Genomic DNA, 24,423 nt, shown 5'->3' on the forward strand with positions numbered 1-24,423 from the left:
TCCCTGAGTATCTGACACCAGTGAGGAGGGGGTAATCGCCTGCCCAAAATAGAAAGGGCTGGGAGCCTATATAAGTGGGGTTCCCACCCTGGGTTTCACCTTCCTTTGACACCACCTCAGCATCCAGCAGCCCTTTCCAGCACTTCGCAGGCAGCCACCAAAGGTAAGTAGCAAGACAGGGTGACACTCCCGCAGCTGGGATGGATCCACTGATGGGATTTTCACCTGAAGGAAAATCAGCTGCGAGATCTCTCCAGATAATTGCCACTGAGCAGAGGGAGAGGAGAGGCTCCAGCCCCTCTAAGGGAGAGGAGAAGCAGTGATCCCTGCCTCCCAGATGACTGACTGCAGTGGAAGAGCCCAAAGGAGAGAGAGAAGGAGAGCGAGAGAGAGAGAAAGAAAGGACTACATGGAAGGGGAGGATAACTAAAGAGGCAGGGGAAAGGAGGAGGAAACAATGACAAAGAGGGATGGAAACAAAGGGAAACAATGGCACAAGAGGGAAAGGGAAAGTGAACAACATTGGCTGAAAGATGCCAAAGTAAAACTTTGCAGCCAAAGTAGAGCATGTGGCAAGAGAGGCTCAAGCACCCCCTTCCCCCCACTAGCATAGCTTCCAGTGGGCTGGGCAAGGGATGCCTGGGGCCCACCTGGGCATGGGGGTGGCACTGTCCCTGGTAGTTTGGGTTCAGCAGATTTGTTTGTCTCTCCCTGGTGGAGCAATCAGCCTGGGCAGGCGATGGAGGGGATGGGGAGCGGGGGCTTGGCATGGCTGCAGCAGAAGGGTAGGCAGCACCAGGCAGGGAGCACAGAGAAAAAGGGCACAGCCCTGTGGAGGCAGGATGAGGAAGGACAAGTGTCATGCGGCACCTTCCAGTCCCCTTTGACTACAGCCTGGACAGAGGGGGGAGCCACTTAGCCAGAGGTGACTGAAAGACTCTGCAAGGAGGGGGAAGAATCCATGCTGGCCCCCAGCTCAAAGCCCTTCCAGCCCCAGAGCTGCCTTCATGTGCCAGAAGCAAAGGCTGCTGCGCTCCCGGGGTGGGAGAGGGAGGGCACGACCATGCTCTGAGGCTTCCTAGGCAGCATTTATCCCCCTGGGTTGAGTGGTCTGAGGCAGGGGTCACGGCTGAGGGGGTCTGAGGCAGGCTGAGGCCCAGGCAGGGGAGATGTGCTGGCTATGGGGAGGGGAGCTGCTGTGGTCCCCCTGCCACAGGCACCTGTTTCGCTGACAGCTGTCTGACTCGAGTGGAGCTGAGGGGAGCCTGCCAGCACAGTGTGCTTCCTCCCAGAGCCTGCCACCCCCCCACCCCCCCGGCTTGAGTTACCTGCTGGAGCAGCCCTCCAAAGAGGCTGCTGCACTGTGAGCAGAGAGAGGCAGAGCCCGAAACACAAGTCACCTGCAAGCAGGGTATCTGGGCAGGCCGCGACAGGGCTTAAGGGCTGAGTCAAGCTCTGCTGAGCTGCTGGGGGAGAAGCTGAGCAACAGGTGGTCCCATGTGCGAGCAGGCCCTCTGCCGCTGGAGACAAGTGGGGGCTTCTCCCTCCTGGGCAAGTGCAAGGGGGAAGAGAAAGGCACTAGGGCTTTCTTTTTCATTCTCCCTCTCTCTCAATGCAAGAGCTCCATCCTTGGCTAGCCAAAGCCTTGGCTGGGATGAGATAGCTGGGGCTGGCCCTGCTTTGAGCAGGCAGTTAGATGGCCTAGAGGTGACACGCCCCCCTGCCCCCCCCCCATCCCTTCCAGCCCTCCTTGGCTAGGATCCTAACTAGGGGGTATACAACGAAGCCATCCGGCCATCCTTGTTCACGCAGCTCCTCGTGCCAGCATGGAGCTCCTTGCTGCCAGCTGCTGGGGAAGCTGAGAGTTTAGCCAACTTCCATTTAAAAAAAAAGGGGGGGGATCAGCCCATTTCTTGGAGGAAAGGGGCATCAGGAGCGGAGTGAGGGGCACAGCGTTTGAATCCCAACTCCCTCCACCTGAAACACTGGAGCTTGCAAGCCAGAGGGCAACAAGGCGGGGTGGGGGAAACCCTGGCCCTACCCAGTGCTCTTGCCCCATTCGGCACCCGCTCTCTGCCCCTGTGTGCCTGGGGACGCTGCTGGGCTCTGGCCCAGTAAATGCCCATTCTTCTGCTGAACCCAGGCTGGTAAATGCCAGCCGCGGGGGCGAGTGGCTGGGCGGCAGCCCCCAGCACAGCACTTTGTGACAAGACAATGGGTGACACGCACGGGGGGAGGGGGTCCCCCTCCAGCCTGGCTCGGCGCTCTGCAGCACGGCAAGGCTCGCTCGGAGAGGGGGGCTAAGAAGAGATGGGGGCGGGGGGCAGAAGCAGGGCGTAGAGGCTGGGGGGCAAGGGGAGACCCATTCCCAGACCCACCTCCCCCGGCAGCGGGGAGGATGCTGCAGATCCTTGCCTGGGAAGCGGGTCTGCTCTGCACCACGCCGCCCGCCCGCCTGACCTTGACACGGCTCCTCTCGCAGCCTAGATCCTCCCAGCCCCGGGCTGTGCCCCGCCGTGCCTCCAGCCCCCTCCCCGAGCCCTATCTTTAGCAGCCCGCCGGCTCCTGCGGCGCATGGATGGGCGGGGGGGGCGGGGGGGGTGCAAACTGTTTGGTGCCAGCCCGGGCACTTGTGCACACAGAGCTAGAGCTGGCGCGGGGCCAGCCCGTCCCCGCAGCCCGGGTCATATGAGCAAATGATGAGAAAAGCACTTTTGAATCTTTTTTTTTTTCCTCGCACTTGCCTCCCCGCTCAAACAGTTGCAGGATGGCGATGACCGACTTGCTCAGCGCGGACGATATCAAGAAGGCGGTGGGAGCCTTTGCGGGTGAGTGCGCGGCGGGCCCCTGCCCTCCCCGGGGAGGGGGCTTGTTCCGCGGGCTGGACAGGATGCGGCTGGACGAGGCAGCCAAGGGGGGAGAGGTGCATGAAGGAGCGTGCTAGGAAGCAGCCGCTGCAAACTTCCCCTGGAGAGGGAAATGCCCCATTCAGTCCTCCCTTCTCGGGCGAGGCTCTCTGGGGCGAAGCGATCTCTTGGGGGGGGGGGGAAGGGCTCTCTGCAAGCTTTGGGGCACAACCCCCCTTCTTCGGGCATAGGGAGAGGCGACAGACAACACCCACATTCATCCCCAAGCAGAAGGGACCCGCCAGAGCTGGGGGAGAAGCCCCCAGCTCCCCGCCAGGGCTTCTGCTTGCAGTGCAGGGAGGACCCAGGAGGACGCCTCCCCCTTCCCGGCTGCAGAAGTGCCCTGGGGAAAGGTGCTGGCTGCAGCCTCCCTCCTGAACCAGCAGCCTCTCCCGGGTGTCAGATTCCCCGTTTCTCTTAGTCAGCATGGGCTGCAGGATACCCCTCCTGTGCTGCTGGCTGCTGCACTCAAGCCAAGCTCTGTGCTCCCAGATGAACTACAGCAGCCCCCACTCAACTGGCCCCAAGTGACCTTGCCCCTTAAAAGGAGATGGGGGAAGAAGCCCCTTCCTCCCCAGATAGGATGCCCTAAGATCAGAAAGCCAGCCAAGCCCCAAGAAACTCCCATCTCCGGGCACAAGGAGCAGCGGACTAGCAGACTGAGCTCTGCTCCCAGGCAGGTCCTCCCTCTTCAGCTTGCCTTGTCCTGCTCCCATCCAACACTCCCGGGGCAAGAGAGCAGCAGCAGCCAAGGGGGTTGCAAATCTCTCCCTGCTAAGCAGCTGCCTGGAGGCTGAACCACCTTATTTTTTCTGCTAGCTCAGAGAGGCTGCTGCAGAAGAAGTAAGGCTGCATTGCAAGTCCATCACACTTCTTGGAGGTCACTGCATTAGATACCACTGTTATGAGTAACCTTGCATGGGTGGGAGTTGGAGGAGGTGCTGGTGCAGGAAGGGAGAAGTAGACTAGAGAAAAGCTCATCTCTGTATCTCTCATTTCAGCACTAGATACCATTTTTGTGTAAGGTTTGTGCCTCCCAAGGTCTTACAGCGCAGCAGCCCTGCCTAGCACACGCAACACTTTTGAGTTGCTAAAGCAATGTGCAAATGCAATACTCCTATTTTTTATGGGGCTTTTGAGAAAAGGGAGTTGTATCCATTTTCTCCAAGGAGTTCTCATCATTGGTAGCCTCTGCAGTTGAGCAGAAAATGCAGTCCAAGACTTTTTTTTTTTTTTAAAGGTTAGGTCGTCTACCCCAAATTCACCTTTCTGGTTCAGAGGGCTGTTTTCAACAACAGACGATATCCTTATTCTCAGCAAGAGGTCATGCAGTTAAGACACTAGAATGAGACCGAGAAGATCTAGATTCCATTTCCAGTCCCGTCACAGACTCCCTCTGTGACCTTGGGCAAGTCACTTCATCCTTTTATAGCTCAGTCCCTTCTCTTTTCACCTTAGACTGCAGTGTCTTTGGGGCAAGGACTCTAGTTAGGTTCAGTACCCAGCAAAACAGGACTCAGACATCAGCTGCGGCATCTTGGGATACGACTCGCAACTTGGACACTGTGCAGTGAGAAAGTCAAGTACATAGATACCCATTTGCTCAGCAACTAGACTAACAAGTCCTCTAACAATTCTGGTCCTTTAGCTGCTGAGTCCTTCAACCACAAGAAGTTCTTTGAGATGGTGGGTTTGAAAAAGAAGAGCCAGGATGATGTGAAGAAGGCTTTCCACGTTCTTGACAAAGATAGAAGCGGCTTCATTGAGGAAGATGAGTTAAAGTAAGTAAAGCTAAATCCTCCCCAGATAGGATGCCCTTAGATTAGAGACCATATTTCTGTTTTAGTATGCATAAAGACACCCTAGCACAGTGCAATTCCTGACTGCCATTTTTGTGCAGTACCCAGTTGTTTGCTGGGTTCAGGAGGGGCAGTAAAAGTAGGCACAAAAACGTAACTTTGCTTGTGATGTGCCTGAAGAACATACCTGATACATACTGCATTAATAGCTTCTTCATAACAAAGTAGATTGATGAGAGAATTCTGTCTTTGTGGTACGGATCACCACCACAGGATAAGCTTTTGTATTCAGTTACAAGCATAACCACCAGTGATAGTGATCCGTGCCCTCCAAAAACACAGGACTCCTCACCTTCTGACTCAGCTTCCTCTTTGTTACACACCTTTCTTTAGATCTGTACTGAAGGGCTTTACCCCTGACGCCAGAGACCTGTCAGATAAAGAAACTAAGGCGCTCCTGGCTGCTGGAGACAAGGATGGAGATGGCAAAATTGGTGTTGATGGTATGTAAATTGGGGAATAAGTCTTGGTACTAAAACTCACATGTTGCTCTGATGTATGGAGGTGCAACCACCACAGACCTCACTGTGGGCTGTGACCTTGTGGAGGGTGCAATTTGGATTTAATCAAATTGCAGGGCTTGCTAAATTTGTGATGCCCTCCTGCAGGATTTAGAGGGTACAGCAGCAGAGTGCCAACACTAGAGGGAGCAGGAGTTTACCGAAAGCCAAGATTTATTACAAGATAAAAGCGGATCAGGCTCACCAGAGCTCAGGACTAAGAGCTTGACTTGACCCCCCAGTGAAGCTAGTGGAATTCTTTACACTGGTTTCAGTTGGCCAAATCCTAAGAGTTTACCTAGGTTGATCTTGAACACAGTGCTCAGAACAAGCAAGAGAGAGAGAGTACACATGCGGAGGCAGAGTACCGGTATTTCTCCTTAATTAGAAAAAAATGCTGTTTCACTTGGATGAAAAAAAAATAGACTAATTATCTGAATGTGCTTTGTCAAGCTCTCAAAGTCCACCATGTAGCCTTCAGGGCAGTGAGTTTCAACATGGGTGCCACCAGTAATCTTCACAAGGAAGCTACGAAAAGAGTCACTCAGTCTCATTAACCATCACTATTACAAGAAAGGAGCAAGTGTTTGTCCACAGCATTACCTGACATTTGAAAGTTGGTCCCATTGTCTTCTTGGAAAATTCTTGTCAAGTTAATACCTATACAATGTTTCTTCCGTTCCCTCTTTTCTCTCCTCCACCTTACTTGATTTATTGGTAGAGACAATGACATCAAGAGTTCTGAATGAACCCTTTCCTCCACTAAAAGAAATGGTGCAGGAAGATTATACCAATAGACAATGGGAAATCATTCTGTAGCCTCCCATCACCCTATCTGCCTGTGTGACAGGTTGAAACCTAGAAACAGCTCACTTTTTTCCTCCCTTCAGATAAAAAAATCTTCATTTGAGGTATTCTGGGATTCATGAAGGTATCTTTAAATGCTGTTGGGAGAAGACAAGAGGAAGTGAGGTTATCCAACGTTATCTCCCAGTTAATAGGGTGGAAATTGAAGGGAAGGAAAACAAAATTATCTACTGAGAGACTCTTCAGCTGACAAATTAGGTAAACTGCCCAACCATGGCACACTGGTAGATCAATAACTATGATCCTAGTTCTAGGTTTAAAGCTTCTTAAATCCTCAGGCCCTCATTAGGTAACAATGGCAAACAAGCCATAACTATGCTTCAGTGAGAGTAGCTGAACTTTTATCAGCATTACTATACCAAGGATTCTATGAGACACTCAAATAATTTCATGCATTATTATTTATTAGTCCTCTGCACTCCAACAACAACAAAAATCGGAGGCAAGAGTCCCATAGATCTCTTGGGAATAGGATTTGCAGTAAATAACTAACTTGGTTATTATCAAAGAAGCTCACAGCTGATTGCTTGTGGTTTACACGCAGGAGTTGTACTGGAGGCATCCAATTCCAATTTAGCCAATCTGTAGAGTTAAAGAAAATGTGTTTATATTTATAAAGATGTTTCAGAGTTATTTAGTCCTATTTAAACAAATAACGCTTATTCCTTTCAAATTAATACTGCAACCAACATTAAGGCAAAACGATGCCTGGGTGCAGACATATTGTAAAAGAATGATCAGGAGTATTTGCTCACCAGGACTCTTCTTCCATCACCTGTATGACTTCAGTAGTATTGATCTGAATTTCCACTAGTGTAAGACATGACTCAAGGTCTTTATTTTCCTCAGACCCCACCCCTGCTCTTTTCCGGCAATGTCCCCAAAAAGCAACTTTTAGAGTTCTGAAGCATGGCTTGGAGCATACAGAAAGGTGCGTGTTGGCACTCTGACCAGAACAAATGAGAGGAAAATAACATGACAAAACGTTTTACGTGAATCTGACTGTTTCTCAATATGTCCAGGTCCAAGCAATACAGATGGGAACAAAAGCCAAAACTCACATGGATATTTCTTTAAGTTATTTGGATCTTTTTTGAATTTTAAAGCTACGTTATTTATGACAAACCCACACACTCAGATTGACCTCACTCAACCTTGGTCCATCCTTTTAACACGAGTCTCATCAATCCCTGGATGACTGCTGAAATCCAGTCTTTTGCAGCTCATTTTGGCAATCATTTAGATTGATCCTTCTTAGTGCAGCTCTCAGCAGCCCATGATAGTCTAGAAGTGAAGGATGTGGATTCTGTGCCCTTTTAAGATGGACCTATTATAATATCAAACTGTTTCTCAGTTATTTCACTGTAGACTTTACACTCATTTTCTCTATGGGATCTCCTCCACTTACAAGTCTGACACTAGGAGTTCTCTCTCTGGTCTATTACTTAAAGCCTTTTCTTTTGGCACAACAGAATTCAGCTCAGAACTTAATTTTACTAACCTATATATACTTACTGGTGAATGGATCCCAATTTGTGTTTTATGGGTGCCCTGCCAATCTAGAACTGCTGAAAATATAGGGCTTTTTCCTACAAGGGGTAGACCATCTCCCAGGGAGGCACTGAGTGCATTCATTTTCCAATGGCATCAGTAAAAGTTGAGAGTCTGATCAACTTGCAGAACTGAGAACATATTTCCTAAGGGTGGTCAACCTCCAGATCAATAAGGAAGTGCTGCAACATAATTTTAGGAGGTTTGTAAGAAAAAATACAACAGAAAGATTGAGAGACCAAGAACATTTTAAAGCTTTTGTGGATATTGATAGGCCTATGAAAACAAGTGGAAGATATTAAAAGAAAAAAGTTTGAACAATGGTCCAAATGTTTGTCTCAATAGATGACAACCTTGATTTCTATAGCTCCATTCAACACACTGAAGTTCTGTGAATATTTTTAATTGTACACATACTTTTCTTAAAAATTGAGATAGGAAGAAAAGATAAGAATTCAAAACCAATGATTAAGGTGTTGGCATTTCTACTATTTTCAAAAATCAGAAGGGATGTGACAAATACTCTTAGGAGTTTTTTTCCTTTGCACTCTTGTATTACCTTAAATAAATTACCACAAAACATTATGTGCATAGGCACCATAGGAAGGTTGAATTAAGAGAGCAGTCATTAGCCTGTATAACATGTTCTCAGTTATTGTATTTAGCTTTTTCAATAACATATCACAGATCATGTGTTGAGCTGACACATTCATTTTAAATTTGCATGTTGATATACAGTTGGCTAGAAAATGAGGTTAAATTACCATCATTTGACAATCAGCATTTCTGCAAGGTTTCACTCAGTTTCATCACCCAAATTTTGAAAGGGAGAAGAAAACTGAAAAGCAAATGCTGTCAGTAAAAAGGGACAGTCCCACTAAAAAGAAATTCAGCAGCAGTACAAGCAAGTACAGAAAGGGAGTTAAGATTAAAATTTTAGCATATACTACTGCTAAGCAGTGCAGCACAATCTCTTTGGTGTGAGGCCAAACTGTATTTCAAAAGAAACTGAAAATATGTTTTAAAAAAAATCTATTGTTGCCAATATAGCTAATGTGCTAGCTGATGTTAAAATAGGTTGTTTCTGTCTCATGAAGACATGAAAGGTTTCACCCACATGGAGGTTATGTTTCTCTCTGCAGTTCCTTCACATGGTGGCTTGTACAGACAACTTCTTTCTGCTCTGAATATTCTGGGTTGTTATTCATTCTTAAACCAGCTTGTGCTGCACTTGACTTATCAATCGTATTGTTTCACTCTAAATATCTGCTGTGCCTGAAAGGTACACCTGTTTCATGTTGCATGTTCTGCATCCCTGATTCCTCGTTTGGAGTTAGGTCTTTCAAAATGACTCGCTGACAAGTGTGGATTTAATTTAAGCTCTTTCAGCAGCTCTGCTTTCCAGTATGGCCTGTTAAGGCTTATCCAAGCTATTCTCAAACTGTTCTACCAAGTGGGGCCTCCACAGCATAGATGGCAGGTATGCCGCCACATTATGGGCCTCACTGTTAGACATTGCTTCCCAGCATCTGACTTTGTTTTCTATATTCTTAAAGTGTCAGGCCATTTCTTTCTGTTACGCCACCCTTCAATCATTTCCTCTCAAGTCAGATGGTTGCCTCCCCCACTTGTCATCCTTTTTCTTTTAAAGCCCCTAAATCTTTCTCTTTGTATGCCTTCAAATCCTTTTATCATCTCCGCTGCCTGGTTTTTGGATTTCCTCCAGTTAATGCCCTCTGGTGCTCACAATGGTAAATGGTACTTTCCAGCACGAGCATTTTAAGGCTGTATGGAGTGAGGAAATAGGACCTCCCAGGGTAATCCAGTATTCAAAGCTCAATGTGGTGAGGAACTACTCACGGACCTGCAAGCATACCTTTCCCATACGCTTTATATATTTAGATTGTCTGAAAGATTTACTTTTTAACACAACCACAAGGAAATGAAATCCACGGATTTTTATAACTTTATAGTTGTTACACGTACACTAACAACCAGAGGGTAAAATCCTCTCTCTAGTGAAGTCAGCAGGAGTTTTGCCACTGATGGCAATGTGGACAAGAATTTATCAAGTGTTTGGAAAGCAAATGAAGTGTCAATCCTGTATTTTTAAAATATGTGTTTTTGTAATTTTTTTAAAATTGAGAATGTTCTATATACTTATTGGGGCAAAAATGCTAGGAAAAGCTTATTAGATCCCCTGCCAACTGTTGATATCAATCTCACTACAAAATTCATTTCCAATGTTTGCCCTCTTCTCTTGATTTGCTACATGTTGGGTTCACAAAGAAAAGTGGCTGTGTAACCAAGGAGTATCATGCAGCTAATCAAGCACAGTGAAGTGGACACTTGGGTGACCCAACATATCCTAGACTCATTCCTTGGCTTCTCAAATGTGTTTTCCACTTCACTGTGACATTTTCCACTCTAATGAACGTAAGTCTCCCAGCCATTCAGGTATTGCGAAAAGCAGATAATGAAGGTCCTGTCAGTAACTCTACGAACCCCTGTATACAGCTTGCTTCTCATTTACATTTTCCTTCTTTGATGGTTAAAAAAAGACATTTTTTCTTTTCCAGAATTCACATCTCTTGTGGCTGAATCATAAAGGCTTTGACCAATCTGAACCCTCCATCCTCCTTCATTGCCTGATTCCAACCACCTCCTGCTGACAGCCTTGGCTCCTGTTCTATTTATTTATATTATTTTATACTCCAATTCTGTTCTCTGCAACCCTGCAACACTGTAACTGAGCTGAAAGACACTGTTAAAATAATAAAGGTCACATCAATCTGGGCTCTACTCTCTCTATTACCTGTTCCTTATTATATTTAGGTTTGGGGTGTCTGAAAGAAAAGGAATGTTTTTTTATTCGGCTTTGCTGACACCCTTTCTGCAGCTATAGCTCCAGTTTCGGTAAGGTACAAAAGCATTTAAAGGAATTATTTTGGATGGAATATACTTACAGTGAGTCATTCAGCCTAGCCTCTCCACACTGTGGCAAGACAGACTGCATTATCTTTAAGCCATTTCTGATAGATGGATGCATACTCATACTCCGGAGAAAGCTCTAGTGATGGCAATTACACAACTTCATTTGGCAGTTTGTTCCTTTGACTTAACTGTTCTTATAGCTATAAAGCATTTCCTAATATTTAGCCTACATTTTTCCCTGCTGCATTTTAGCAATCAGCAAATCGAAGTCTGCAGATATCATTTGTTAAATTTGTCTAGTGCATGGGATCTTTGGACAAAAGGTTCTACAAGAATATCATTAGGTGTCAATCATGCATTGGGATAATTTCCCAAACTACTGAAATGCAGTCATTTTTAGAATGCAGTGTACATTTACCAGCAACGCTACACAAATGTTTAGGACAGGGAGTGAAGGATGATTCATCCAAATTAAACCATTGGCCAGATTTAAAGGAAAAGAGAAAGTAAACGCTCTGCCATGATGCCCATGTTAACAAGTGCACCAGGAAACTTTTGATGCTATTATCTTTTATAGAGTACTTTTATTCAGAGATCTCAAAGTACTTTACAGAAGTTAGTATCACTCTTATTTTACAATGGGGACACTAAGCCTCAATCACCCCAAACTGAAATACACCTGCAGTAAGGCTACAGCATCTGTTTTACTGCTCAGCGAAAACACAGCAGTTTCAGAAACAGAGCATCCTACTTGCATTGAAGGTGGAGCACTGGTTCATTACTACTTGAGAGAAGAAATTCTACCACTTGTTGACATAGCAACACTACTTCCCATAACAGAAAAAACTTAAGTATCATTCTGGGGCACTGATTTTATATTCATTCTAAGTTTTGTCCTTTTAAACTTTAGTTATAACCATTGAATCATAAAAGAACATTATTCTCTACTAATACGAATACTGGTATCACTCTGTGAAACCAGTCAAGACACCTAGACCAGGGGTTTTCAACCTTCTGGGATCAGTGTACCCCCAGCAGCCAGACACAGAGCTGCTCGGGGCGGGGGGGTGAAGTGTCTGAATGTGGAGCAGCGGCAGGCGCTGCATTCGAGCTTCCCCCAGCCCCTGCATCTGGCCAGGCAGGCACCACCTACGCAGCAGCATGGGATGGTGCATGGTGGCACTCCATCCTCATCTGCCCACACGTACCCACTAGGGCCTTCAAGTACCCCCAGGGCTACACGTACCCCCGGTTGACAACCCCTGACCTAGACCTCTGTAACACGTGGCTCTGTATCAACTCTGAAAAAAGGGTATTTGCTGAAGTTGGGCTCCATCCAAAGGAAGTCCTCTGCTTTTGCAGAGACACAAAGCTAGCATATGGATGGGTGTGAAGAACATAACATCCTTAAGTAAATGGACAGTTTCTAATGCAAGACAGTGCTTGTTCACTTGACAGCTTTTCCTCAGCAACTGCTGACCTCAAGTGGCAAGAAGATGTAATTTCAGCTGGTGTCAGTAGAGAAGGCATAGGAAGGATGCAAAACTGTGAACCTCCAACACCAAAAACAAAGCAAACAAACAATCAGTCCTGGGTCAGGTGCCCAGGATCATGACATTAGCATAAAAGTTGTAAGACACAAATATAAACAGCTTTCCTTTATATTTGCTTTTTGGCTTTTAAGATACTCATTTTCTTCTATTCTCTGAGACTATGAGGGCTGGTGACTTAGATTTAAAAAAAAACAGAAAACCCCAAAATCTTAACTAAGGCTTAACATGAATCCTTTCCTGACACCTTAGTAACAATGAATGTCAGGCAGTTAGGGCCTAATATGGTCTGCAGAAACCCTATTACCAGTAATAATTCCTAAGACAGAAAGAAACATCATTTTACTTGTGGGCAGGGGAAATAAATAAATAAATAAATATAAAAGCTAGTAAGAAACAGTGAGTACAGATCCTCTACAAAACACCACTTTCACCTTCGTATTTTAGGACAGGCTCCACTTTAAAGAGGAATTTGCTTCCAGCTGTTCACACATTTGCACAGATTGCTCAAATATGCAATCCTGCATCCTCTTCAGTTTCATAAACAGAGTTTATTGCAGAATCAGCTGTTTATTTCTAAATCAGGGTCTAAATCCAACATTTCATTTGAAAGTTTGTAGTCCCTGTGCAGTATGTTTCTCATGTGAATCCAATCTAAATATTTGTTCAAGCCTGAAACAACAAACAAGCAGGTCCTATCACTTTTCAGATTGCAACTACAATCAAACTACTGGTGACTACACTACTGTTAACCTGTTATGGTCTTTCTGAGTTCTTTGCACCATCAGAATTGCTCTATTATTTTTCTACAGTCAAGAAATGAGTGAAAACTAGGAGCTGGCATTTTCCAAGGGGTGCCTGACATCTACTGAGGGCTGGCTCAAGTTGAGAACTACTGTTCTGGAGACTTCAGATAGGTGCAGAAGCAGGTTACACTCTCCTTCCTTATTAACAGGGATCCTGGTTTTCCCTGTTTAAAAATTGCAAAATCTCCTATAAAAATCTCAACTTCTAATTAAAAAAAAAAAATCCACATTTTTCCATGATTAAAATGAAATACCACTATATTATATGTATCAGCTGAATACAATATTTTATTGATATATTTACAACTTTTAAAGCAAGTTGGAAGCTTACCAGTGCCTCGGTCATTATAATAAAACAAATTCTAAATACCTATATATTCTGCCTCCTTCATTCACCAAGACATGGGTCCAGCTGCAGCTGTCCCCCACCCTGCTTTATGGCACCGAGCCGTCCTGATATGCTGGTGCCCTGCCCCTGCCCATGCCACTACCACTCACTCCCAAGTCCCAGCTCCCCCAACTCTGCCAATGTCCTTCACTCTGACCCACAGCCCCCTGGCCCTTCCAGTGCCCCTCCCCTGGGACTGCACACAGTAGCAGGGAGCCATTTCCCCTGCCGCCCCCCACGGCTCTATCCCACGCCCTGGCCAGGCCCTAGGACTGTGCATTCCCACCCCAGGCCCCATGCATCACCCCAACTGGGCAGTGCCCTCTGGCCCAGCCATGCCCCAATCCCTCCCTGCGGGGGCCTCAATCTACTCCCTGTAGTCTCTCTCACCCCCCGCCCCTCAACTTACCTGGAGGGAGCTGCGGGAGCTGCTCTCCATGCTGTCTGGCTGCCATACGCATGTGTCCACACCTGCACATGGCACCCCTGCCTGATTGCCTTCCTCCCACTCCCCTCAGCAGCCCCTTGCAGGCTGGAACTCTGCCAGCCTGCAAGAGGAAACCTGCCATTCCCCATGTTTTTCTCCTTAAAAAGAGAAAATCCATGGTTTTTCATGGCAAATGGAAAACCTGGATCCCTGCTGATAACCTTTGCAGAGCTTTTTTCTAATTTCAGCAATCAAAAAGGGCTTAGCATTTTGGCAACTAAATGCTGAAAATGTTGCACCTAGCAATAGCAATCTTGCTCTGTTGGAACTGACAAACTCTGCAGTCTCTGGGGTCTTTGCAATTTGCTGAATACTAGCCTATAACAACCCAAGAAACTGAATACCATGTCTTCTTGCATGTGACATGTAGATTTTCCCCCAAAATTGGGGTATGCATGTTAAGCCAGGAAGCTGTTTTCCTTGCTGGAAAAGAAGCACACCTGGAGACATTGTGTAGGCCATGCAGCTACCAAGATGCGGGACATTCATGTCTTGTTGCTCAACAAGCCAAAGGGGCAGGAGTCCTGTGTTAACCTTCTCAAACCTGTAGAAATTGGTTGAGCACTATCTTGTGCCTGAAACAGCAAGCAAGCTGCTCGTAGTATCTTGTTGAGGCTTGTGAAGTGGCAACAACACTTTACTTACAGGAACTTGCCCTTGCAAGACTGTTAGTTCCTTTATTGCATGTAGTTCTTTATACAAGTTCCTGTAAATGAAGGGCAGTAACAGCCTTGCAAGTGTCTGGGGCCTAACCTTATATGACAGAGTAACTTCTTCTGGGAACAAAGACTATCCAGGAAGCGTGGCATCCCAGGAGGTCTGAGGAAAGGCAACTCCTAGTGCTAGTTGCCTCACCCCAGACCATGTCCTACTGTACCACACTTCCTGAACACAATGGGCACCTATGCATATGCAGGATGTCTGCTCTGATGCATTCTAATTAGCATGAAGTGTGCTAATCAGCACACTCCAGTAGCCTCCACATCACATCTATTCAGTGTCCCCATACTTCAAAATGGTCACAGGGGCACTTTAACTAAAGCTCGTCAAACAAGCTTATTTAACGTGCTGCAGCCATCATTTTGAAGCTTGGAGCACTGAATACATGACACTGCAGTTACTTTAATTAAAGCAGCTCTTGGAGCTGCTCTAATTAAAGCTCCCTCCTCCTTTATCCCCGAGCACGTGTATAGATGCCCTATGTTCCAAAGAAGCCTTTGTCTATCACACAGTTAGAAATAACTGGGGGGGAAGGGGGAAATTACCTACATTTTACCTCCCAAAACAAAGTTTGTATTTTATTTGGGGGCATGCTATATGCGAGAAAATATGGTACTGAATGAGCTTGTACAAAATTTACTGAAGATACAAGTTAGTCTGTAGAGCCTTACTACTTTGGAAAATGTGCAAAAGAATAGCCTCCTGTTGAACTCTCAGGCTGAGTGTATAGGACCAGCAAGTAAAATAAGACAAAAAACCTCACCTTGTTTTGCTTGTAAACCAAGCAAAATGTATACGAAAATCATAAAGGTTATCTATTTGCACAGGAAAATGAGCATGCGATTATACCACACCTGCACTACCCAAATCTACCTAGAATTGGAAACATCAGCAGTGAAGATAGGATGGCAGAGGCTTCAGCATGTGCTAGCGACAAGAGTATGGAGCCATATTAAGGAACAGCTTTTACTGATTGCTTTAGCCTGTGCTGTTGCCTGTTCACTGCTTTTGGTACCCATACTAAAGAGATTAAGCTAGCACAGATACATTACTATGTGCTTCCATCACCACTTTTATTTTACTGCGTAGACATATCCCATTTGAGACAACAGCATTTTCAGGATAGAATTACACTTTACAAATTCCCTACAACAGACCTAATTCTCTCATTAGCTGTAATGTTTTTTAAGACAACCTTTTTCCAAAGGAGGAGAGAGGGAGCCAAAAGAGAGTTCCCTTGTGGGTTTAGCCATGTGCTTGAGCTATCAGCAGTCAAAATCTTCCCAGATTATGGCTCAAATCAAGAAGATCTCTTACTCTGTGCTACTTCATCAACAATGTGCTTGAGGGAAGGGGAACAGAGCTACACCTTTGGCTAGTAAGATAACAGAAACAATAAACCTGGTTTGTGAAGACAGGAATTACATAAAAGCAATGTACCATAAAGCTAGTTCCATAATGACCATAAAGCTAAAATGCAACTGCAAGCAGCTACTCCAACAACAGGATCAGGAAACCCAGGGATAAAAAGTGATGTAGAAGGACCTCCAAATCTGTCTGATGAGCCAGCTGATATGGGATACACAGTCCCAAACGAGCATGCTGAAAGCCAGACAAAGGCAAGTTAAAAGCAGGGTGAAGAGAACCCGTAGTAGCACCAACCCGCCTCCCCCCCCCAAAAAAAAACCCCAAAAAACCCAAAGAGTGTCCAGTCATCTCAAAAATGGAACAAGGGACTCCAGACCTAATTCTCCACTTCACCTGAATTTCAAAGTGGTATTTGATTTCAACCAACTTACAGCAGTACTGTATATAATTCAATCCCTTGGGTACTAAGAACATGGTGGTCTTCAATTTCATTTCCATCTCCCTCGTTGTAGAAGCCTCCAAACAGAAGCATATGGTTCAGGACAAAGAAAATGTTGTAAATGTTTAACAACAGACTAGTAAAGAGGGAACTGATAGTGACGAATGGAATAGAGGAGTTGTCTTAGTTTAGGTATCTTGTGTGGGGGTTTTATTTAAGTTTTGATTAGTTAACTGTTAGCAGTTTGTATTTTCAATAGTTGTAATATATCCAAAGTTTAGGACAAGTACTATTGGAAAGATACTGAAATGCATATCAAATACTATTATTATTGTTCTAGTATAAAGAGCTTAATCATAGTTACTTAATTTCTGCTCAGCTTGTATTTTCTCCTGCAGGTGAAATGTAAATTTTGTATCTCAAAGCATGTGCATTTTTCCCCCTTTAAAGTAACCCTCAATTTTGCTGGATACAGCACAACCATATCCAATCCCTCAGCTGCAAAGAGATTGTCTGAATAGAGCTATCTCCTTGCACCTGCTCTTAGTCAGAGAGCTCAAATCAGGGGGTTGGGAAAATAAGGATTTTGTGTCATTGTAATGCAAGTCTCCTTCTGCTTTGCTGGCTTCAGTATTCAGTTATGCTCTGAAGCATTCTCTGTTACTGCTGCCTGCATTTTTCTGTCTCCTTTAGGCCTCTTGTTTGTGTGTAATAGGCTTAGAAAAACCAAACAGTCTTAGCAGAAAATTTTCCCATAAATTAAATGGGCCCAACACCCTTTTTTGCCCGCTGAGACCACTAGTGAATGTCTTAGAGGATCACAACAATACAATACCACACTAAAGAGTACACTAACTCATTTAGCTGGAACTCAAAACATTTCGAGTTGGATAGGTCAAAAAAAAAAAAAAAAATCAACGCTTGATATTTCACTCAGGGGTCAATACAGATCACAGAAACCCAATGTAATGTTCTCTCAGTGAAGAACCATCATCAAATAAGCAGCCCACTTCATTCTTCACTCATTACCTGTACAGCACATTCTTGTAATCTGACCTTGAAAAGAAAAGGGGATGGATAATGCAGCAAGGTTCACATTGAAAGATAATCTTTTTCGCTAAGCACAAATGATAGGAAGCACACTCCATGCCGCCAACTCTCGTAATTTTAATCGCAAATCTCAGGATAAGTGGAGTTTTGTCTTGATGCTCCAACTCCCGGAGTCACATAATTACAGGGATTCAAATTTCATTGAAGAAGGCAATTCTGATCACCATGCTTGTGGAGGTAAGGCTGAAAATGAATAAAAGGCTTGAAAAAAAACAAACCCAAACAAGCAAAACAACCAAGTGAGCCTGAGATTTTAAAACTCATGATTTTGGTGAAGGGTGACTTATGATCTTTTCATGCTTTGAGCTGCCAATGACACATACATAAACATCTGCTTTTCAGAGACATAAAAGCAATATGATTCTCTGCTTTCATACCCTAGAAATAAATGACTGACTGGCCAAGTCAATCAAGTATGTTTATTTCACTGCCACCAAATCTTTTGGCTGCTTCCTCCCTAGCATCATCTCTCTAGTAGTTGCTGAATCAAGTCTTGGACAGATAGCCTTCAGCCATGCCAATCCCTGTTAAATGACAATTAAGTAATTCAACCATTCTGTAAGTCATATCAAACAACCCAGAAATACTGAGCTGGTTATGATTAGGAGATAGTAGGCACCATAACTCATGTCTCCTTACTAATGGGTCCATCTGTAAAAAGGTTGGAAGGGATTGGGGGGCCAAAAAAAACAGAAGCTTGTGAAATGCCCCAGGAGATATGAAAAGTGCCCCACTGCAACCCTCTGAAAGCAAACAACACGTAATTGAAAGTTACTTTAAAGAATGTCCACTTATCCATCTACCTTCGTAAGTTAAACCTGCATCAAGCCCTGTTGGCCTTCTTGTACTGTATCCAGGCCTAAAACCAAACTTTACTGTAGCCAAGCACATTCACATAGTGCTGATGTTGCTTTGTGCCCCCGCCCCGCTTTAATATAAATTTTCCAGAAAAGTGGAAGCCTTAAAACAGAGTGATAATTGACAAGATGGTTTAAATCGGGGATGGCCAACCTGCAGCATACAGTCCACAAGTGGCACAGGCAACATGCGTGTGTAGGGCCTGTGAGGAGACAGGCAGTACAGCAGCAGATTGGGCAGGGGAAGGAAGTTGGAGCGGCGCTCAAGGGGGGTGCAGAGCTAATTTGTGGCACACCTGCCAAATAAAAACGTTAGCCCCCACTGGTTTAGGTCAAAATATAAATAAATAAATAAAAGAGTAACAACTAAGTATCACTTTTTACTGGGTGCTGGCACTTGCCCTCCTTGTGAGACAGTGCCAACTGACTCCACGAATAGCTCTAACCCCTCAACATGGGTCTCACCAACCAGCAAGGATATGCCTCCAACTCCAAGATGCCATCTGTTCGCCCCACATTATGTACAGAAACCTATGCTTTTACCCCACCATACAAGGATCTCAAAAAAGCTTGAGAAACATTAACAATTTTAGCCTCACAAAACCATTTTAATGGATCAGCATAAGAGGTTGGTTTTCCAGTCACCCAGAACCAGGAGTAGAAATAAGACCTTAGCTCTTAAGTATTTGTTTTCAGTACTAGAACATGCTTCCTATTTTTCCTCACAGTGCTGCCTTAGCACCACAAGTCTACGCCTTTGTTTACCTTTCCTTCTTTTCTGAAATTAGCTTAAAACATTTAAGCATGATGTTAAAGCCCATCAACACATTACCTTTAAACAATATCTTTCTCTGGCTTCCCCACGTGCAGGGAGGACAAACATACTCACAAGAGGTTGTTGACTATTCCGGTAGTTACATGAAGCAGTAGTAATGTGGGTTTTTTGGATTCAGAGAAATCTTTTTTTCCTTTTGCCTATTCCTTTCATTTTGACAACTGAGGAAACTATTGTATGAGAACATTTCATTCAGTGGTATGGCTCTAAATTACCAAGCGCTTTTTGTGCCTTACCACCTTCCTTTTGATATTATGATGATGTTTCAGTAGTACAACTCCATCAATATTATGACTTATTTCAAAATAAAGCCCTAGTCCTGCAAGCATTTCTCCACAGGCTTATCTTGACAGTATAAGAACAGCATCATTCAAGTTTTACATTACCTTAAAATTAATGCATCTACATTGCCTAAATATATGTGACATACAATGCTCTTTGGAGCAGGAATCATCTCGTCTTTCATGCTTATACAGGGCTCAAAACATAGTGTTCATGATCAAACCACAAACACTAGCAGTTACTATATTATAAAGCATTTTAAATAAAACAAAGAGTCTCCAGCTTCCCTGGTTAAAAGCAACCATAACGTCCCCTCTGTACAGGGGCACTAGGCTCTTGTATGCTTCCCATCTACTCCAAAAAGTAGATTGCTTAAAGCTTCCACCCCCTATGCAGCAATGTCAACTAGACTAGTCTCCCTATCTGGGCTCACACAATCACTCTCTCAAAATTAGCTAGTTTCTAGCAGAACATTACCAACTTCCCAGCCCACAAAGCATAGCTCATATCACTTCAGAGACTCGGCTGCAAATCTTTGAGCCTTTAATTTAAAAACCTTACCTTGCTGCCACTGTTCCTACCGACTTGCAGTCCAACCATCACCTGCAGCTTACTGAAGTGTGAGCTACTTGCAAGCTCTTTGCATAGAGCATGAGCAATCCGTCTGCTGATATGACTATTGTCCATCCTAATGCCCTTGGCCATTCACAGTTCACAATTGTCTTCTTAAGTGAGGCCAAGACAGGAGCTGAGAAACCATAACTGCAAATAACAGGGCTTCTACTGGTTACCAAGAAGAGTCTGCTCTGTTTCTGCTTTCATGCTGGAAGAAGAGCACCAACAACTCCCCCAATCCCACATAACTGAGGACAGTTAAGGAAGAGAAGGAGGGAAGGAGAGAAGGGAGCAGGAACAACAATAGTATACTACTTCTCTTAATTGGCAAGCAGGGATTCCACCAAGCCAATGTCTTTCTTGGGTGATAGTAGGGATGACAAAAGTCCTCTCTTTCTTCACCTGGTGGTTTTTACTTGCCTTTTTTCTTTTCTCTTTCTTCCTTCTCCCTAACCCCCTCAAGAAAAAGAAGAAAGAGAGCAACAAACACAGTTATTAGCATTCTACTCTGCCCAGAGGCATACAAGAGAAATGGGATCCTACTTCAATCCAAGATTTAGCTAAATCAGGAGTTCTCAATCCTTGGGCCGTGGCCTGGTGCCAGGCCATGGCGGGTCAGCTGCCAGTCCGCAGCACAATCAGCTGCCAGACTGGAAGGGGCACAGACCAGCAAACCATGGCCTCCCGGAGCCGGGCAGAGAGGCCGTGGCCCCTTCTGCAGAGCCCACAGCAGCACAAGGTTTGGTCCACAGGCCGGCCCGGGCAGTGGGGAAATCCTTACCTGTCTGCCAGCTGGAAATTCTGGCCACGGTCAGTTGTGAGCGCTGGGCCACTTCCAGGCCACGGCATAAAAACTTTGGGAACCCCTGAACTAGACAACTCAACCCTAAATCTTTCCCTGATAGTGCAAATGAAAGAACAACTTCCATCTGGAAGTGTCAAGGAGAAGAAATGAGGGAAAATGGTAGAAAGAGCAAATGGAAAAAAAGAAGACATTGCTAGGTGTTCTGACAAACAAACGTATGTTCAAAAGCATACAGGAAGCTAGTGAAGGGGACAGGATAAGAGGGAGGATAACAAACTTGCAAAGGTAAGAGAAAATGGGAGAAGACAGGTAAGCATGCCATGTTGGAAATATCCCTTCCAGATTCCTGACTGGGACTTTGAAACGGCAGCAAAAGAACTTGCCCCCAGCACAAATCATCCTGAATTTTACACTAGCCCCAGTATGCAGGGTTTCAGTGGCAACGCGTAGGGGGTGCACATGCACCCTGTAAGCCTGTGTTCCCAGGCAGTTGGGGCAGGTGAGAGTGCTTGTGCCCCCCCGAGCGCACCAGCCAGGGAGTGGGAGCACTCTCCCAGATGTATCAGCGGTGCACCCGGAAGTGCCAGTGGCGAGATGCTGCTGCTACTTGCGGGTCGGCCAGATCAGCCACAGGGGACCCCCCTCCCCCCCCCCAGGTCTGCAGGATTAGCCGTGGGGGGACCCTCCCGACCCAGTTGATGACTGGCCACGAGGGGGGGGGGCAGGTGTCCCCCCGACTCACGAGGAACCAGTTGCCTATGCAGGGTTTTAAGTGTTTGGGACTTCAGTAAACTCTGACAAATGATAATGCATTAAAGATGCTGTCAATTAATCTCAAGTACTTTATTGCTGAGCTCCTCTGTCCTTACATAAAAATCTCATTAATCTGAGACAACATCATGAGTAGAAAGTGAGAGGGAATACAAAATGGAAGATGATGGACATGAGGTTGGCAGGAAATGGAGCGTAAGCTAGTAAAACTGCAAAAAGAAGAGCAGACTGAATAGAAAGAAATCAGAACTCTCGTCGCTTCTTCACATGACTGCTGCCCTACTACACAAGCACTGAAGATCTGAGAAACTGACTTTGCTTTGATGTTGAATCTTGTTTATTTTTGTGCCTCTATGCTGATGCCTATACTTGCAGTATAATATATTCCTCTAGATGTAAATGGCTCTTAAATTGGATGTTATGTTAAAAAACATGAACTTCCACCCAAAAAGGACTGCTCTATGATCAGAAAATATGGAGAAAGAAAACTCCATCTTTGCTCCTTGCAATTACAAACTTGAGGCATGAACCACAAGTTTGTTCTTCTAAATTCCTTGCCTCCTAAGACCACTTTCTCTTCCTTATATTCCTTACTCCACAGGAAAGAGCACCAAATATAGCTTAGCATTCCCACAACCCTGAGCATAACCATGCCAAGTTTTATGTTGAACAAAGGTTTTACTGATCACAGATTTTGCATTTCAAGGATATTTTAAGAGAAAGAGTGAAAGAAAGAAAGATCCTCATCTTAATGTTTGTGCACATATAAAAGCATGGGAAAAGAAAGGAGGGCATGAAGTAAAGACATGGGACAAGGCAAAAAATAAAAATGAGGAATGTTGGTAAAATATACTAAAAGGGTAAAGGAGATGTGAGACAGATTTGGGAACTGGTATGGAAGTGATGAGGAGCTTGATCTGAACTGTGTAAGGAAGAGTGGAAAGATTCAGGAAGGAGGCGAGAAGAAAAATGTTGAGAACAGCAGTGGAGAAAAATTATCTTGGCAACATTTGGGGAGAAGGAAGGAAAACCAACAATCTGGGAAACAAGTTACCATAAACAATGTGGAAGATTACCTAAGAATTAGCAGTAAAGGCCAACACCACTTGATATGCTGCAGAGGAAAAAATAAGGCTGAGTGAAAGCTTGGAGGTTAAGAAGTAGGGAAAGGAACTAAGTCAATGATATTTGAGTCTGGATGCCTTGGACCGTGGTGGTGTTGTCACAAACTTTAGAGAAAGGGGAAAGGATAATAGGCTAAAAGAGCTGCTCTACCACTGACTTAGCTCACTGAACTTGCACCAGGGGTAAATTACAGTTGGCTTAGTAAAGTTGCATTTAAAACACGTCTTCCACTTGAGGCAGCCATGGGGAACTGAGGACATTTTGGACCAATAATTCTGAACCAGGGTGCCTCAAAATCCTGTCAAATGTGCCTCACAATGTTAGCATGACTCTCAAGATAAAAACTCATAGATTTCCAGTAGTAATCATAAGAGTCAGGGAAGTGGGGACCTCCAAAGGTCATCTAGTCCAACCCCCTGCCTGAGCCAGGATCTTCTCTATCCCGACAGAGCTAAAATCATTGTCATGCTGTGGGCTTTCTGAGGTCTTTGCAACAGAAGAATTGCTGGTATTTTCCTGTAGTCAGGACTTAACCAATAACTGTCCTTGACTTAACCAATTCCTATCTGGGGCTGGAACAATCCCCTGCAGTCCAGCCTTTGCCACAACCTCGCATCCCCTTCTTCCCTCTTGTCCCCACCCCTACCTCTATAAAACTCCAACTCATGGATCCCTATCTGCAAGCACTCCAGCGTGGAAAAGCACAACTCCTTTAACACCAACAGGGAATGTGCCTTCCATAGTGCTGCTTTCATATACATGATCAACACCCTCACCCCCCACATCCCAGCCACTTCCTCTGATAACCCGTATAAAATATTTTCGAGCATGATCCCCGTCCCCTTTCCCATATCCTTCAAATACATTGCTACCCATCCCCACACCGGTTAAGCATAAAAACAGTCCCACAGCACATGTGGTGCCAACTCAGGCTCATCACAAAGCTCTCTTGGGCACTTGGGGGACCACAACAGCCCCCAATAATAGAGCAGCTGTCACATCAGCAAAACGCTCTGCACTGCCCTCCATGCCAACTCCTCATGCTCCCCTTTCCAGTCCTTCCCCACCACCCCTTTCCATACCCTCCTTAACTGCTCCAATCCCAGCTCTCCCACATCTGTCATCCTCTCCCTCCGCATCACAAACTTCAATACCCTTTTTGCATCCCCCAGCTCTTGGAGCCTCAGCCCATCCAAGCCTTGCCCCATTAACAAAAGATCCACCAAGCCTGCACCCCTCTCCACCCCCGCTCCCAAACAGCCCCAACCTTCGTAATAGCCTTACTCACCAGAGCCTACAGAAATTCAAACTCATCCCTGGTGCCCCCCACCTTGCTTCTCTCACCACCATTTTCAAGAAGTGGACATAAACAAAAACTTCTATGTTGGGGAAACCCTATCCCCCCAACCCTTCCTCCTTATACAACTCTGTCCTAACCACCTTCTCTGCGTTTCCTGCCTCCTGCAAAGAAAAGGCACAAGGCCCCCTGAACCCACCAGGCCTGTGGGGGGGTACACCATACCCATGTACAAAATCATTGGCATCAGGCACTGTTTGATAACCTTCACCTTCCCCCCTAGATGATAAGCCCTGTGTTGCCCACAACCCAACCGTCTGCTTCACCCTCCCCTCCAGTACCTCTCACGCC

General features: G+C 45.3%; 1 protein-coding gene across 1 annotated transcript; it reads left to right on the plus strand.

The window, feature by feature from the left end:
* Positions 1 to 81: 81 nt before the first annotated feature.
* PVALB (parvalbumin) lies at positions 82 to 10,485 on the plus strand. The gene is made up of 5 exons (XM_019515286.1): positions 82 to 163; positions 2,761 to 2,828; positions 4,555 to 4,687; positions 5,099 to 5,208; positions 10,263 to 10,485. The coding sequence occupies exons 2-5, from the start codon at positions 2,768 to 2,770 to the stop codon at positions 10,289 to 10,291; spliced, it is 333 nt and encodes a 110-aa protein (XP_019370831.1). The 5' UTR covers positions 82 to 163; positions 2,761 to 2,767; the 3' UTR covers positions 10,292 to 10,485.
* The last annotated feature ends 13,938 nt before the right edge of the window (positions 10,486 to 24,423 follow it).

Source organism: Gavialis gangeticus, unplaced genomic scaffold (genome assembly GCF_001723915.1).
Source record: "Gavialis gangeticus isolate Ggan-Ray unplaced genomic scaffold, GavGan_comp1, whole genome shotgun sequence".
Classification (NCBI taxonomy): Eukaryota; Metazoa; Chordata; order Crocodylia; family Gavialidae; genus Gavialis; species Gavialis gangeticus.

What these genes read in the sequence shown, in the direction of transcription:
- PVALB (XM_019515286.1), top strand. Translation starts at nt 2,768, where the DNA reads ATGGCGATGACCGACTTGCTCAGCGCGGACGATATCAAGAAGGCGGTG. An exon ending in GGCGGTGGGAGCCTTTGCGG is followed by an intron (nt 2,829 to 4,554) that starts GTGAGTGCGCGG and finishes CTGGTCCTTTAG; the next exon opens with CTGCTGAGTCCTTCAACCAC. An exon ending in ATTGAGGAAGATGAGTTAAA is followed by an intron (nt 4,688 to 5,098) that starts GTAAGTAAAGCT and finishes ACCTTTCTTTAG; the next exon opens with ATCTGTACTGAAGGGCTTTA.